Source organism: Pezoporus flaviventris, unplaced genomic scaffold, assembly GCF_033815535.1.
Source record: "Pezoporus flaviventris isolate CSIRO_AGI_PZ_B2104156 unplaced genomic scaffold, CSIRO_AGI_Pfla_v1 ptg000015l, whole genome shotgun sequence".
Lineage (NCBI taxonomy): Eukaryota > Metazoa > Chordata > Aves > Psittaciformes > Psittacidae > Pezoporus > Pezoporus flaviventris.
The window spans coordinates 41,097,888-41,115,103 of NW_026892563.1; the positions used below are offsets into that span (position 1 = coordinate 41,097,888).

Consider the following 17,216-nt stretch of genomic DNA (forward strand, 5'->3'; position numbering starts at 1 on the left):
TCAGCCACAATCAAAATACTAGTGCAATCTATATTTGTAAAGCCATATCTTCATTTTAAACCAGTTTATACTCATATATTCTATCAAAGGGGACCACGTCCACAGAGCAATATCCATTCTGCCAAGATGGATTCTAGCCACACAGCTGCTCTCTATACCATGTCTGTTTCATCAGCAACATCCCCAGTACCAGAAGAGTTTGTATCCACAGCCAAGACTTTGTATTAAAAAGATTTAGAAATTATTTACCAATCCAGACCTCTCCAAGCACCTCACAAGTGTTGCCCAGAGCAATGAAAATCAAAAACGTGTGTCCATGGAAGAGGGGAAGGAAAGGTCTTCATGTGTCAATCACATTGAGATTTTCCTCTTGTTTAAAAAAATAATTCAATGTCAGGAAGAGAACATGTGTCTGCTCGGAAGTGTGGGGAGCTGGAGAATCCCTGTAATTTCATCCCTTGCCACCCCTTTCTTGGTTCAGCAGTGATGAGAACTTCACAGAAAGCATCAGTTGTTTGTTTCCCCCTCTTCCTCATCAAAGGACTGCACCCCAGAGGAGGTGACATCTGAGACTTTGCGGCTCAGTGCAGCATGTTCCATCTCCTCTCGAGGAGACAGTGATTCCAGGTCCCGGCACACTGCATCATCCTCCTCTGGAGATGGCTTCTTGTTTAGGAGAGGAGCCTTCTCCAGCTGTGGGTTCCCTTCATCCTCAATGTGGTCCTCCATGTACGTGCTGGACTCTGCCCCACACTGAGCAGTCTGCAGGGGCCACACGTGGACCAGCCCTGTGCTCTGGATGAAGTTCTGCTCCTGCCGCTGTTGCTGCAGCTGCTGCTGCTGGAGAAGGCTGCTCTGAATCAAAATGCTTTCCTGAAGGTTTGTCTGGGATTCATCAAAATTCTGGCCTAAGTAGGAGGCAGTCGCTGGGGAAGCGATGAGGGACTGGTCACTGGTCTCCCAGGCATCGGATGAACCTAAGCAATACATGCCCTGTGAGACGTAGGAGTGAGGCCAGCTATCATACTGCGTTTGGGCCATATGCTCTGCAAGTGAAGGAGAGAAAGAACACAGTTAGACACTTTGTCTAAGCCAAGCTGGCTTATACAGATAGCTTATGCGCCTGTGCATGACACTGTGCTGTACAGGGTAGATAAATCCTTTAGAGGAGAGGAAAAGCCACTTCTAGGCAGATGAACTTGGTTATACCCACAACTGACTGCAAGAGCTGGCAGCTTTCCACAGGTTGTGCCCAAAAAAGGCAAAGGAACTGGGCTTTGGAGCCTCCCTGTTAATACTAGATTCCTTGGACAGCTCCACAAATAGGTGATGCCTCTGCTATATCGAAATCACAAAAATTGAGGCTACAGAATAAAACAGAGTAGAGGGAAATAGGGCAATATGGAAATAAGAGGAGGGAAGGGGTGTTCCAAGACTAGCTAGAGGCACCAGAGCTCACCTTGGCTTTCCATTAGTTCTTGATAGTTCTCAGAGTAGTTGCCTGCTGGGTTCTCCTGGTTTGAGTTTACACTCACATCCTCACCATCCATGGAGGACCAGGCCATGAGAGTTGCCTCAGAAATAGCAAACTGTTCCATCACTCCTGTGCCAAAGGAGACAGGCAGGGGAAGCAGGGATGTGTGAAAGCCTCTACTTCTCACCACACTCTCTAATCTCATCTCTTCACACTGTCCCACTCAGCATGTCCCATCCTACCTCAGCAACACCCATCACCCACAATTGGCCCTCACCCTCTCCACCTCTGCATTTCATTGGCAATACTCCAACCACAGTCTCTCTCTCCTTCAGCCACGTGAACTATCCACAGGCTCTAGGCTCCTACACTTTGGTCTCTCAAGGTTTCTGCTCTGGGAGATCCCAACCAATCCAACCCACGTGCCAAGAAGTTAGTGCTACCTGCAAGGAACCGGGCTTCCTTTTCACCATCGCTCAGATCTGAGTAGGCATCAGCGTCTTTGCGTGCTGTCTCATGCGTGTGCTGCTGCTGCTGGCTGTTACCTTTGCCCCAGCCTTGCCATTCAATCATGTGAGCCACCCGGCCTTGGCCCATAGCTGTTGGCTTTGTGACATGGTCCTTCATGCTGCGAGATATCCCTAAGGGGCCAGACGTTAGAAAACAAGGAGGGGCTATTACACAGCTCCAGGGTTGCCTGCCACACTGTTTACCTCTCATGGAAGTGGAGTTTCTCCCCTCCTTTCCTGACAGGGTTCATGCCTGGGGTTGGGTGTCTCCCACCTTTCACTGAATCACTCTCCATCTTTCCTTGATCTAGCTCTTAGAAGGAGGAAAAAGGGAAACCCCAAATATGAAAGACAATTTCTTTCCTTGCCTAGAATCCATTTAGGACAGATTTGGGCATAAAGGATGAAGCCTGGAAGTGAACAAACTGAGAAATAAAAAATGGGGTTAATCCCAAGGCTGCTTGAGGGTAAGCAACTGAAGATGTCTGAGCTGGGGTGCATGGTGCAAAGCTGACAGGAGTAAGACAAAGCTGCTCTTTGAAAGGGCAACAACTAAGAGATTTCTGTATCTAGAACCATAGCAGCGGATATTCCTCTGAGGCCTCGAAAAGGCAAGACTCAGAAAGGAGCAGTTGGGAGAGCAACAGAGGGATACGTGAAGAAGCACAAAGGCTGGCAAGGATAAAGCCGAATTTTGAGGACCTCACCAGAGAAAGATGATTTAGCCAAAGCCCCAATCCCATAAGCATTGGAGTTGCGTTTCAGTTTGGGGAGGATGGAGGTCGTATCTTCCATGGAGAGCTGAAAAGAGAGAGAATATGAAAAATTATATACAGAAAGGAGAAGAGGAAGCAAATTTAAGTGAGAAATAAGTACAAGGACTCCAGAAGGTAAGGGGAAGATGTGGAGCAGAAGCAAGCAATAAGAAAAAGAACAAAAGAAGGGAAGGAAAAATTAGACGCTATTTAACAAGGACTTGATATTGCGTAGCATTGGGACTGGGTGAGGCAAGGTCAGTGGGAGATGCAGAAGTAGTCAGTGAGAAGCTTCCTTTGGCTGCTGCCAGTCCTCTATAGACATGCTGCACTGTTCCCAGCTCTGTTAAAGATGTGAGACGTGGCTGATGGATAATTCAGGGAACTTAAAATGGGGAGCTGACACTGTGATAGGCATGACACAGTAACGCTTCATACTATACATATTAATTTTTATGTTACTTTTGGTTTTTATTCTCATATGGTCTTAATACAATGAATGTGACTGTAGCAGTGATGTATCCTGTTTTGAGCACCTACCACTACCTGTAAAGAAATGAGGTCTACAGCTCTGCTTAATTCCCTTTACTCTCTTCTCCATGTTCATCCTCAGTCCCTGAATAACAAGGATAGGAAACTATTGGGACAGGCAGCAGTTACAAGCATCATCATAAAACACAATCCCTCACCAGTTTTCTTCAGAGATGCCAGGCATTGCACGTGAAGAGTTGCTCTGGAAACTGAGTGTAAACGCAGCAGCTAAGGCATCCCGTAACTGTGGAGCTAGGAATGTCTGTATGTAACATGCGAGCTTAAGAGCTCAGGAAGCAGGGGAAGAACAGTAAAAAGTGAGGATACAGCCCTTGTTCCATGATACATTTCCTTTAGTGATGAAGCTGGTTGAAGAACTATCTATGCCCTCACTGGTCATTCCTGCCTGGGCACTGCTGTTCAGAATCCACCCCTTTGTTTCAAGACAGCCTTGGGGCTGTGCTGTGAGCCACCTCATGGAACCAGTCCAGAAAAGAAGCTGCAGAAGGTATCTACCACTATGAGGTTGGAGAGCTGTGACACAAAGGCAGGAATGAAGGGGAATGAAGAAAATTCATAAACCAGCTTTGATATCAAGAAAGGTTTATGAAATTACACTGAGAAAGAGCTACATTATGAGAGAGCTGACTTTGTGTACCTTGTTTTCACCTAGTCAGGGGTGCAGTGAGGAAAAACTGACAAATTTCTTCTAGGCAGTTGCTGCATACACCATTATTTTCCTGCACAAAACTGTTTCTCTAAGCAAAAGATCCCAAGCCATAAGTGCCACAAGGAAAGAGATGTCAATAGGGCGAGGGCTAGTTATAAATATGAGGCCCCTCGATATTCAGTGTCGCAAGGGCTTGCAAACCACAGAGAACCAGAAAATGACAGCCATTTATACTAACAAAAATGGAGCTTCTAATCCTGCCTTTCCAAGAGTACAAAACTATCAAGCTATTTTGTGTTTTCTCCTGAGCACAAAAAATAGTTTGGTAGCACTAATATGCATGATTTCATTTTTCGGATGGTGCTTTTGCATTAGTGAAAATAAATCACATAAAACCATTTTTTTTTTCATGGCATAGGTATTAAGAGCAAAGTACGTGGGTTTTAAATGTTTGCTTGTTTCTTCTGAAGCTTGCTCACCAGAGTTAGCTGGTAATGAGCATCTCCTTCAGGGGACATTAAGAATTCTTTTACAGTTGTATGCAGCTGGAAATGAGGGACGCCTTTCTCCCCATATCCTGGAGAAGATCAAATGATGCTTTAAAGAAAGAGTCCTGATTCTTTTAAACATGCTGGACAGACCCCATTTTTATCTATCAGTGCCCCTAAATCTCAAAAATAAACCTACAAAATGACACACATTAGTTCCAAAGAGGACAAAGGCAATCTCATAGTCACCTGCAGACCTAAATGCCTGCCAGACAGCAAAAGACCCAGAGGAAAACAAGAATTCATCACCGTTCTCCAGGTTACAGACAATTCCCAGAATTTCAGTGGCTCCTAAGGTCTTTTCCAACCCTAACTATTCTATGATTCTATGTTTCCATTCTGGTCTCCCCTGTACTCAATGGCAGGCAAATCCTAGTCTTCCTGTAACTAGAAATGTGAACAGTGGTGTGGCATATACTCACATTGATACCATCCCAGGAAAAATCTGTCCGTGTTTGCTAAAGAAAGCACAGAATGAGATCACGTTAACGTAACAAACAAGTTGCAAACATCAAGATGCATCACTTTGAGGCTGACACAAGGAGGAGCTAAACTACCTGTGTATTTTGAGTATAACACAGGAAGTTACAGACTTATTTCTGCTGGGATTACTTTCTCTTGTATTTCAGTTTGTCCATTCTGACACATTTTCCCTGCACAAACTAGATCCATTTCACGTATGTCCATTATGTCACATATGGCCATTACAGTACCAATTCATAGTGTATTTCCTTCAGCTTGGAGGACTCGCATCTCAACATCTCGGCTTTGGGGATGTGGATGCTCAGGCAAATTTAGATGAATCAGTTACACCTATGGTACGCATTCACATAAAATGTTCACTGAGGTATAGTTTATGCTCATTGATTCCCAGATTTGCATCTGATTTAACCGAATTTTCCATACAAGGTTGAGCCGCACAGTTCCTCCCAGGATTCCATGAAGCAAGTTTCTTGCAGCTACATTCCAAGCCACCAAGGAATAATAAGGAAATAAAAATACCTATACATTAGCATTCTGAAAAGTTTTACAAATTGTATCTTATTTGCTCATGCTATTTGTGAACGTCATTTGTGATTCCTTAAATATTATGTGTTTCAAATAGCTTTGACCTTTTTACTCATCATCATGACTGCATACCCTGAGCCTTACAGAGCTGAAAATTCAGGTATCTAAGATTGAAGAAGCTGCAGTAATTCAGAACAGCGAATGAATCAGCCCCTGAGATGCTGTGTGGTAAATCAGTTGGCAGCGAGTTACTAGGGGGTGCATCCCTAATATCAAAATGGATACAACTGTGTTTCTTCAACAGATTTTAGCTGTACTGAGGAAGCTGGGGCAGACATTGTGCTGGACATTTCAATGAATCCATTATTCAAGGACTGCAGACCTACAGGCTTGTCAGAACTGCCACAGATTTTTCCATGTTCTTTTCCACTCCAGTCATGAGTGGTTAAAAGGACTTTCATTTGCAAATTCTTCCTGTGGATATTGTGAAGGGAGTGACTCAACTCTATTCAGTGCAAGCCAAACTGCACAGATATGAAAGTCTGATCCTTGAGTGCACAGTGGTATTCTGGTCCTCTCCCAGGCTGCCTCAGTAATGCACAACATCCATTTCTGAGCTCAGAAAGAACCGAAACTTTCCGATCCCCATGGGTAACTGGGTGTGGAACAGGCTCTCACCTCAGTGGAAGGTCGATGGAAGCTGCTGCCATGCAGTGAACTGGTGCTGTCCATATTGATTTGGTCCACATCTTTCAGTCCTTTCCAGTCTACTGCAATCACCTCGTTTCCTGTGGGAACACATCTAGTCAGGCTTCTGAATGACACTACAATTTGTTCTAGAAGTCTTAAGCCAGCTCAGCTCAGCATACAGGAGAATCACTGAGTTTTAGGCCACAGAGCCTTAAACCAAACCTTCTGATTTTAAGCAGGCTACTTGTACATCATCAACTATTATATTTCACTCAGTTATCTCCATATCATCCAATATCTGAAGGGGGGCTATAAGGATGCTGGGGAGGGACTCTTCATCAGGGACTGTATTTATAGGACAAGGGGTAATGGGTTCAAACTTAAACAGGGGAAGTTTAGATTGGATATAAGGAAGAAATTCTTTACTGTAAGGGTGGTGAGGCACTGGAATGGGTTGCCCAGGGAGGTTGTGAATGCTCCATCCCTGGTGGTGTTCAAGACCAGGTTGGACAGAGCCTTGGGTGCCATGGTTTAGTGTGAGGTGTCCCTGCCCATGGCAGGGGGGTTGGAACTGGGTGATCTTAAGGTCCTTTCCAACCCCAACTATTCTGTGATCCTATATGAAGACTGGTCATTTGTGTTTTTCTCAAGCATAATGTATGTTTGGCTACAGCTCCTCAGAAAGAAAAAATCCAGTCATAATGTGTGACTGAGAAAGAACCAAAACTCTTTTGATATCCTATTCCAGTATTAAACCATCATCACTTAAAAAGGCATTTCTCCTTTATAATTTGAATTGGTCTGACACCAGCTTAGAGCTGCTGGTGCCCTTGCTTTGCTGTTCTCAGCAAGATTAAAGACCTTTTTAATACCCACCATTACATTTCAGGGAAGTTACTCATACACTTGCTTGTCTTCTTGACAAACAAAACAGACTGAGATCATCAGATTTCTTACTGTTGAGCACTTTTGCAGTCCCCTTAAAAAATCTGTCTCTCTTTTTGAAAGACATCTCAAATGTTTTAGTTTCTTTTAAACGTGGACATAAAAGCATACACAGTAATGTATGTAAACCTAAAAATAGTTACTTACTGCTGCTCTTCAAATTAACCCATTGTGCTCTAACCTCACAGGAGAGTCCCACATTCAGCTGTTTGTTCACTCAGATCCCTAAGCACTTGGCACAGCTTTCCGGGATTGTCACCCATGCAAAAGCAGGGACTGTGCCATTTGATTTTACATGCGTTTTAATACAACTTAAAGTACTTGATTAAATATTATTAACATAAAATAGAAATTATAAAATTGAATTAATAAAAATAAAAATAAGATTAAATTGTAATGAAATTGTAAAAATAAGATTAAATTGTAATGAAAACTAAATGCGAAGTAGCACAGTTTAAATAGTCAGCCAAGTAACCAAAACTACTCTATCCAGTTAGCAATTACTGGTACCATCATCAAGCTTTGTTAAAGGTTATTTACTTCCATGTCACAGAGGGAAGGTTGTACTGTGTTTAAACCAGAGCCATTTGGAACCTGGCAAGAAACACAGTCCCTAAAGTGATTGTCTATTCCTGGGATTGATTCAGCAGTATCTAGTGTATTTGGAATACATGCCATTGCATGTGATTGTTCTATATTCATCAGCTTTTAGCTTTCTCTTTACTCTTTATAGCAGATTTCTCCTTTACAGACACATGCAAACCCCCTTGCTCATTCTAGCATGTTTACAACGGCTTATTACTGCACTTCCTGGACTGAAATCTTCTGGCAGTCAAGAGATGCTGTGCTCCACAGGGCCTGCAGGAAGCACAGAGGCACTTACGGGTGGGAAACCTGAGGCACCCATCAACTACAGTTTAAAATGCAACAGAAATAATTTGGTCCCTTAGAAAGGCTAAATACGGGGAGATGATAACCAGGAGAAAGCAAATCTGAATTGGTGTCTACACACCTTCACATCTCTTTCTGAATCAAAACCCAAACCAACAAGGCATATTTTCACCTTCACATGTGAAGTATGTTTCTGCTCCTCAGGTTAACTAGAACCAAGTACTTTAATAGCATCCCCCGTATGTCTCTGAGCAGGCGGAGTAAAGTTGCTCTCTCCCAAGTTGCAGGGAACTTGAAAGGCGATTCCTGTACTGTATGCTATAAGGGTAACCACAGACATCAGACACAGCCAAACTTCAGAAGGAGGCAGGACATGGCTATGATGAGCACAACAAAGACCACCTTTCAAGGCTGTGATTCTCTTGACTGATTTTATTCACAAGGACATGCATGCATTTGGCCTTACTGAGCTCAGTTATTTAATTCTAATTTAATTCCCATCCCAGGAGCCATCAGCCTACCAAAGGCCCATTTCCACGTGCCCAGAGGAGCACAGTGGGATGATGGCACGTGGGAACACAACTTGCAGACTAAGAGGAAGAGACACCCTTTCTGGGTCCATCCTAGGGCTGTCCCAGGACAGCCTCAACCCCATAGTCAAGGGGAAAGCCTATCAAAATCAGTCAGGGGGAGAGGCTTTCAGATTCATTTTTCTAACTGACCGGGGTGGTTACTGCTTTAGGGGTATGGGACCTACTACAGGAAGCAGGAGAAGAGTATTTGGGGATTGCACTAGATTTATGTGATGAGTAGAGGAAGAACCAACAGCAGGCAAAGCAGGGGGATCTAGGTGGTCTGGGGAGAAACAAGCGTGAGAAAATAGACAAAAAGGGATAAAAGGGGCTGGTAGCATGTAAACACATTGCTGATCAGTAGGGTTGTCTGGCTGGGCTCTGTGCTTATTTTATGCAGACTGTCCTGTCTTCTTGCTAAATTCCAGTTCTATTTCCTGGCATGAAGGACATTCTAGCCTGGGTGCACGTTTCGTGATGGAAGTCTACGTGCCAGGAACTGCAGAAACTGGAGAAGCAGGAGAAGTTACACCTCTTCATAGCAGAAGGCAGCTATACAAAAGAATATAGAATACAGAATACAGAAGAACACAGAATACAGAAGAGTACAGAACACAGAATGTATAGAGTACAGTAGAAGTTATACTTGCCTTCAGTGCAGGTAGCAGCATTATGCCTGTTTTATCTCCATTTACCCTAGATTTACTCCCTGTCCTCTCAGCTGTTTCTGAGCCTAATGCTGTGGCCCTCCTGTAAGTCTAGACAGATATCCTGACACAGTCCAAAACAGGCTGCAGCACTGCTCTACAAATGAGCCAAAGAGACAGACCAACTTCATTGAGCCTGGTGCTCAACACATCCAACTTGACAGGCCCAAAGTTTGGCAAGTGATACTCAACCTTTGTTCCTAATTCTGCTAAACCACTGATGGTTTCCTTCAAGTGTCAGACTGTGGAAAACATTAGCATCATTCTGGCAGATCGTGGCACCAAATGATTGAAGAACATTAACATCAAACAATTATTTGTCTCAAAATCCACACCTCTTCTGTAATAGTAGAGCTGAAGGCCTATAAAATTTCTTTATTACTGGTTTTCTCCAACTGAAATTACCTAGACAAGGGAAGAGACTGAATAATACGTGATCTTGTGTGCACTACAAAGACTCATTATTGAAAATTCTTGGTCTAAACAGTTCCATGGTAGTAAGAAAGAAATAAATATATTGGGAGAAAATAACTAATAAATGTTTTTAAATGCAGTGATATCTGCCAAAGCATTAACACCACCACACACTGTGGCTAAAAAGAAGATGCCTGGATTCTAACTGGCATTGGGCCTGGGGCAAGGTTACTTCCTCTTATTGAAAGTTGGATAAAGGTTAGCGGTTGGATTCTTTTCTTTCTTTTTCTTGCTAGGAATAGCAAAAGCAACTACATGAAGCCTGGTGCTCAATACATGCAACTTGACAGGCCCAAAGTCTGTCAAGTCATTAATCCACAGACATGAAAGATCAAGTTCTGCTCTGACACATGGAAGGAAAAAAAAACAGAAAAATCAGAAAGACGTATGGACAGGGGAGCTGAAAAAAGAGAAAGTGAAGGCAGAACATTATATTTTAGTGTTGCTTTTATTCAACCTCTTTCTTCAATTAGTACGCTGTGTTTTCTGCTTTTGCAACGGCGCATTTCTTCTCCAATACAATTTCTTTTCTCAGCCAACTCCCATTCCAGCTTCTGCTAATCATCATGACTATTCCATTTGTAATTCTATCACCAATCATCTCTTACAAAACAGTATTTGCCCTTCTCCATACAGACCTGATAAGCACTTTGAAACATGAGAGGGTCATAAAGCTGATTTTAAAGTGGGATTTTTACTAATAAATGCTACTGAATTTCCTACTGAAATGTTCTGAAATGAGATGCTGAAAGTTTTCGTGTCGTTGTTTCTGTATGGTGTGTATAGGAAGGATATAGAGGGCTTTCCTTTTCCTTGAACTTTTTAAAGATTTCTTGATTTAAAAAAAAAAAAGTATTATTTGTTTGGGTCTTTTTTAACATCACAAAATCTACTCTTGCTTTGGAAGGCTCAGTAGATGACTGAAGAAGATGTAGGAAGCTAATTACATGAAGCAGTGAGAGAAAATCAAAGCAGCTGAAATATATTAAGCAGCACTGCTTGCAAATCAGGATTGCTTTGTATTTTTAACACAGATTTGATAAAAAAGCTCTGACAAACACCCATCAGAAAAAGATGCCTCCATCACAACTGAAGCAATGTTCCAACTCCAGTCCTCCAAGCCTTTGGGGAAGAAATATCATCCCTTTTTCTGTTACAATACTGTTACGGTAAAAATTAAGATTGGGCCTTTCTAAATAATAGAGATTAAAAACATTTAAAGAGGAAAAAAGATGGGTGAAAGAAAATATCTTTTTCCCCACTTTCTTATTAGTATCATAACTTTGGTCTCTCAGATAACAGAAAACGTGTGTACTAAGCATTCCCAAGTAATACAAAGTAATGACCATTTTGATGAATGCTGGAAACATCCAAGAAATCATCTGGATGACTGCATTCCCCTTGCTGATCTAATATTGTTACTTTTTTCCTTGTTCAGTAGCTCATTTTGCCACATACTTTAATTTACCATGAAGACGCAGATTTTCTTAGTGGGACATATTTTCCATTTCTTTGCATTTCTGTTCCTGACAGGAAATTCACCTTGTTTTGAAAAATGTATTACTTAATCTGAGCAAGTCCATTCTCTTTGGGTTTCCTTTTGAAATTTTGTCCATTTCTATTACCACTGTGTATTCGTTGATACTATATTTTGTGCCTCTGCCTGTAGTTTGTTCCTTTAACAAGGTACATGCTTGAACCAGGCATCTGCATTTATACAGGATCTTCTAATAATCTATTTTGTTGTAACTTAGGTGCTGAATGCTAAACATCTCTGATTTATCTTCTCTCTTTTGTTCCACACTAAGTAGCCAAATATAACTTTAGAGTCTTACATTCTAGTTTTAACTTCTTGACATGATGCTGGCGAAGGTGTACACCACACACCAAACATGCATTCGTGTCAGCTGCTTTCTGCTGTGTCATGCCAATTAAGAAAAACACTAATTAAACAGTTCATTTCCAACACCACTATTATCCACTGTTAGCAAACTTTCTTGTTTCTCAAGGTTTACTTTCTAGCACAGAGTAGAAACATGGTCATTCAATACTGGTAGCCAATGTTAATGTTGGTAAAGATCAATATTTAGAGTAAATGGTTCCATTACTCTTTTGCATTCCCTTCTTTTCCCTGAAGGACTAAGAAAACAACAAATGTAATTGCAGTAATTGTGATCAGTCTTTACATTGTTCTTTCCCCAATGTCAATTTTCATAAATCTCGTGGGAGTACAGCATCTTTGTCAAACACAGCATCGCCATGTCCTGTCAAATGTTGTTGAAATACAAGCGTTGAAGCTGCTAGAAAGGACTGATGGATGGACAGCATAATCATAGAAACCTTTTCCCTCCCTGAATGCTTTACAGATCCATTCAAAGCCAGCCAAAAGGTCAACATGAAGGAAAGGAATAAATCTGTCAGGCGGACTGTCTCTGAGGTGAACCCCAGATGGAAGCATTCAAATTCTTCCAGGTAAAGCTGAGAAATCAATTAACCTGAGATATTCACAGAGCTGCGTAAGTATTCTAGCTTGTGTTGCATAAGGAACTTAGTTATCTGCTGCTGGCAGCTACCAACAGAATGGCTTGTGGAAGATGAAGAGAAAAGAAGTCTGTTTTCATGGGTAAGATAGCCCTGAACAGTTTGTTGCTCACCAAGGCAGAGAAATGCTCTCCTCAAGGTGAATGTCTTCTTTAGAAGTTTTGATCAAGAACGAAAGTGCCTACAGCTCTGAGCTGTCTGTAAGATTAGGAATCAAGTGGGCAGCTCTCAGGATCTTTGCTTTGGATTTGGGTAATCTAAATTCTTTGCCAGACCATTCTGCCTCTTTTTGCAGGTAGGTCCCTTTTTAGAGCTGTTTAGGAAACACTTTCAAGCCTATACTAAAGGCTACCGTATACCATGTCCTTGTAACTAAAAGGAGATGAACAGAAAACCTAATGTTAGACACTGGCAGCTCTGTTCTGAGAAGCAATCATGTCATTTAAGCTAAGGAGGTACTGTAAACCGAAATACATCCAATTAATACAACTAAAACAAAAAAAATCAAAGCCCTGTCCCATTTGCAGAACAAGTATCAGCCAGCATGGCGATGGATTTATCCTCATTCTTCACTGCTTCTCTGAAGTGCAAGGAATGTGTCCCCAGGGCCCTCATTCAGCACAGTAAGTACGAAAACATCAGTACGAACCAAGGCCCTTTTTTGCTGGCCTATAGCCAACATTACAGAAGTAATACACATCAGGCCATTTCATACATTGCTCTCCATATCTGTTTAATCTAGAGCATAAGTATACCATGAGTTGTGACACCTATGTCCCATAGTTTCCTCTCTACCATCTCTAGTGTTTCCAGTCAGGAAGAAAAACGTTACTGTTGGACCTCTGTTCATTAATTCTATTTCCTAAAGAAGAACTATCTCAAATACTCCTTGGGAGTCAACCAGCAGATCATAATACACCTTTCTCACCCCAGGCACACTCCTGGTCCCCCTCTGGGGGTGGACAACACCCCCTCTAGGGTGGGCAACACCACTGTCAAGGTGGTATCAACAGCCCAAGGCAATTCACTGCTGCACCTTTGGGCCCACCACCATCCCCTAGCCAGCAGCACAAGTTGGAGGAAGAAGCGGGACAAGAGCCTGCTCAAAACACCAGCACATGATTCCACAGTTCCAGACTTTGCCTAGTTTCAGATCCAGCTCCTTTGTGAGATGTGTCACAGTATTTGCTTTATCCAGAAGTGAGGTGACAAAAACCACTGTCTGCATCCTTGCAAAGGATACTGCTCCTCACATTGATACAGAGCAGAGGCAAGAAGGAGGAAGGACTTTGTGTGCAAGCCCACTTTTGTTTGGATAACATTTATTTCTCCATTTGCCTATGGCTGATCAGAACTCACTGGAGCCCCTTCCTACTGTGGCTGAGATCTCAAAAACTCCCTGACACACAGCCAGTAACAAAGCTCCACTCCAGGCTCTCCAAGACTGCCACTCTGAGCCTCTCAGGACTGAACAGCTCTGTTTCTCATGAGAGAAATGCATGAAAGTTCTTCTTACCCCCAAAAGTGGGACCTCTGCAAAGGGAGGGACTGCTGCACGGTATTTCTCCTCAGCACAGATTACTGTCATTAACTCTCCTCCTCCTGGTCCCCCAGCCAGGAGAAAGGGTTTAACAGAATGGCTAATGGCTATTTTGTGGGGACCTTGAAGGCATTTAGTTTCAGCTTCATGGGGTGTACAACTGCAGAGTGCTTGTTTAAACTCAGCAGGGTCCTCTTGGCTTCAAAAGGGGAGTGAGTCAGAGCTGCCCTATTCCAGCCATTGCTACTCCAATCGTCATAAAATCCTTCCTCTGCATTGTCTATTAGGGTGTGATGGGCCTGCTGCTCACAGAACTAAAGCTGTGTGTAGTCATGTGGGTTTAAGTCCACTGACATGCCTCTTCTCCCTCTGGTACCAAGAAGACCTGAGACACATGAGTCAACCAAGACACCTATGTAGCATCTTCCTCTGACCAAGCAAACTGAGTCAAGAGGTCTCATCGCATCTTTGGAAACAGGTGATAAGCAGGCAGCTAGCAACCTCCCACCAGGAAGGCAGTGCTTCCTGCTTGGAGAGCCCACCTCTGTGCTAACAGCCACTTCCTGGCTATTAGCTGGGATACGAGGGAGGTCAAGGCGCCTGAATAGCTGCAGAGGTGGTCAGAAATGATGCAGCAACTTTTCCATCAAGGAGGATTATGATCATCAACAACCAATGAGTGCTGACTCAATGCTTCAATACTGCATCAACGACCCAGTGCAACACTGACCAGCCCCCAAGAGAAAATACTGGATTTGGGGGTGGTCTTTTACGGTTTGGACAATCCAGCTTGGATTGTGCTGGCATGTGCCTTCCCCACCATCTCTAGGATGTCTGTAATTCTACACTAGTAACCCAAGAGGCCTCTTCCAAGACTTCCTTGAACTACTGGTGCTTTACAAGGCCCTCCTCACAACCTGGAAGCTCTCTGGAGCATTCAGCTCCCTCATGATTACCAGCAAGGGGAAATCTCCCTGTTGAGCCTTAGCTGAACAAAACTCACCTCCAAATGCAGGCAGAAACCTCACCGCTGAAATGGAAGGACCATCCGTGCACCATCACTAAAACTGGGGGCCACTGGGTCTATGGTCAGTGAGTCTAGATCAACCCCACACTGCTTGCCTAGTGTATAGCGTAGAACACAAAGATAATACTACCATGTCCTACCTCAGGCAAGTCCCATAGGAAGGTAGTCTCCTCCAGCACCTAGCTCCAAGGAGATATCTCTGAGGCCTCAACCTGTGACTCCCTGTCCAGTTCAGACACTTCAGTAAGCTTTGGACAACCAGATGACCTCTCTTGAGAACACTTGTAAGAAGAGTATGAAGATGTATGAAGAACACGATGCAGATATTCAGAAGTAGATAGTAGATAGTAGATAGTATGAAGATGTAGATAGTATGAAGAAGAGTATGTAGATATTCATGCATTGATTGCTCAAGTTCCTCCCCCTTACACCCAACCACGATGTACGGTTGTAGGACCACTCATTTTAGGAGAGGATGAGGAACCCTGGTGGCCAGTTTCTGCTCTGAACTAATTCAATGGATGACTGTGAATATAAGCTGGAAAAATCTTCCATCAAGCAGAGGCACATGTTTGCTCACAGGACACCCTGACTCATGTCTCTTATGCAATGACAGGGAGACTGGCATCTCTGTATATCAAGTATGCCAGTCTTCTGACTCCTCCAGAATTTATCATCAAGATTCTGGCTGCACTTCTCACATCTTTACTTCAACAGTTCCCATCCCAAGACCTACTAAATTCTGGGCCCTCTTTATCAACTACCTCGTTTCTCATCTCCAGCTCTAAGAGGAAGAAAACCCAAGATCCCAGCAACTAGCAGTGCTATTTCTATTCCCTTGTTCTGAGCAGGGCATCACTTAGGCAGCCTCTACCAGTCCCTGGATACCATGGAAATATAGGGGTGCTCTGCTAACTGTTCCTCTTTGCTTTCCTGTTGTCCTGGGCTTAGCCTGTTAGTCTTTACCCTGTTCTCTTTTCTTATTTTCCTACTTCTCCTCCACCGTAACCCATCCCACCTCAATGATTGTCTTTCTCCCTGGTTTCTTTTCTTCAACCTCTTCTTTTGGGAGTTAGGGGGAAAGTAGGCATTTAGTGTTTGTTTTCGATAGATACCAGCTTGTCCCTAAAGTGGGAGTGGATGTGTAAGAAAGAGTGTAAGAGCAGGCTAAACAGTACTGATATTTTGCCTCAGCTTCTCCTCAAGTAGATCCTGAGACAGAGATGTTGCCTCTGTATTTAGTAACTTTTAAAGGTGTTTTTGTCTATTCCTCTGTTCACTTTTTAAACTAAAGAAAACTTTTAGTACCCATAGCATCCGATGTCAAAGAGTTCCACAATTTAACTCAGTGTTACATGAAGAAGCACTGGGTTTTGCCACTTGCTAGTTTCGTTTGAGATCTAGATTCTGTTTTGAAATAGATAGTGTGAAATATTCTCCCCTCTTCATTTTCTCCGTGCTGCTCATATCACAGAGAAAACACATGATTTTATGGATGTCCATCATAACTTCCCCTAATCAATCTCTTTTCCATACTTGAGAAATCCCTATCCATTTAAATAGTTCCTCACATAAATCACACCATGCCTTTGCTGCCCTTTTCTGAATCTTTTCCAGTTCAATTGTGTCCTTTCTGAAATGTGAATGGACAATCAAGGGCAACACGTTACATTCAAAATAAAGGCATAGGATGGATTTATGCACAGTATAATGTTGTTTCTCATTTTATTCTATACTCTTCCTAATTACTAACATTTGATTGGCATTTTTACTGGTATTTAGAATTACGCTATTCATTATAACCCCAAGATCTCCTTCTTGCATGGAAACAGTAAACTCAGAAAACCCAGCACTGCAAATGTAACACTAGAATCACTTTGCCCGTGTGCATCATTTTACATTTATCTGCCTCAGGTGTCACTCATAAATTTAACATGTCGTCATTCAATATTGTGAAATCCTTTTGCAAATCTCTGCAGATAGATTTCTGGTTTGCACCCCCAAATGATTACTCTAATTATCTTACTTTGTTACCTCATTATTCCCCCCCTTTTTTCATATCATTCATAGATGCACACAAATCTGAAAGCTTGCCTCCTATATTTTACCCAGCTACTTCCTAATTTCAGGCAGATTCAAGTCTTTAACAGCCTGGTGTGAGTGACCTTTACGAATGTGCTTTGCAGATTCAAGCAGACTATAGCCATTGGATCTCCTCTGTCAATATGCTGGTTGACTCCCCTTCTAAGACTTACAAGGTGTGGTATTCCTTAACAACGGTAGTGTTGATGCTTTCTCAGTACATCTTATTTGTCCATGCATACACTAATTCTG

General features: G+C 42.7%; 1 protein-coding gene across 2 annotated transcripts in view; it reads right to left on the minus strand.

Annotated features, from left to right (window-relative positions):
- Positions 1–17,216, minus strand: part of FAM131B (family with sequence similarity 131 member B) — a 25,769-nt gene continuing 8,553 nt past the window's right edge. The window contains exons 2-7 of one of the 2 annotated variants that reach the window (XM_061454308.1): positions 6,174–6,283; positions 4,910–4,945; positions 2,696–2,784; positions 1,918–2,129; positions 1,460–1,603; positions 1–1,046 (exon numbers count right to left, since the gene is read on the minus strand). In XM_061454308.1, coding sequence (XP_061310292.1) covers positions 508–1,046; positions 1,460–1,603; positions 1,918–2,129; positions 2,696–2,784; positions 4,910–4,945; positions 6,174–6,283 — 1,130 coding nt within the window. In that variant the 3' untranslated portion in view covers positions 1–507. Of the gene's footprint in view, positions 1,047–1,459; positions 1,604–1,917; positions 2,130–2,690; positions 2,785–4,909; positions 4,946–6,173; positions 6,284–17,216 lie in introns of both variants that reach the window. The other variant, XM_061454309.1, reaches the window with a different exon arrangement.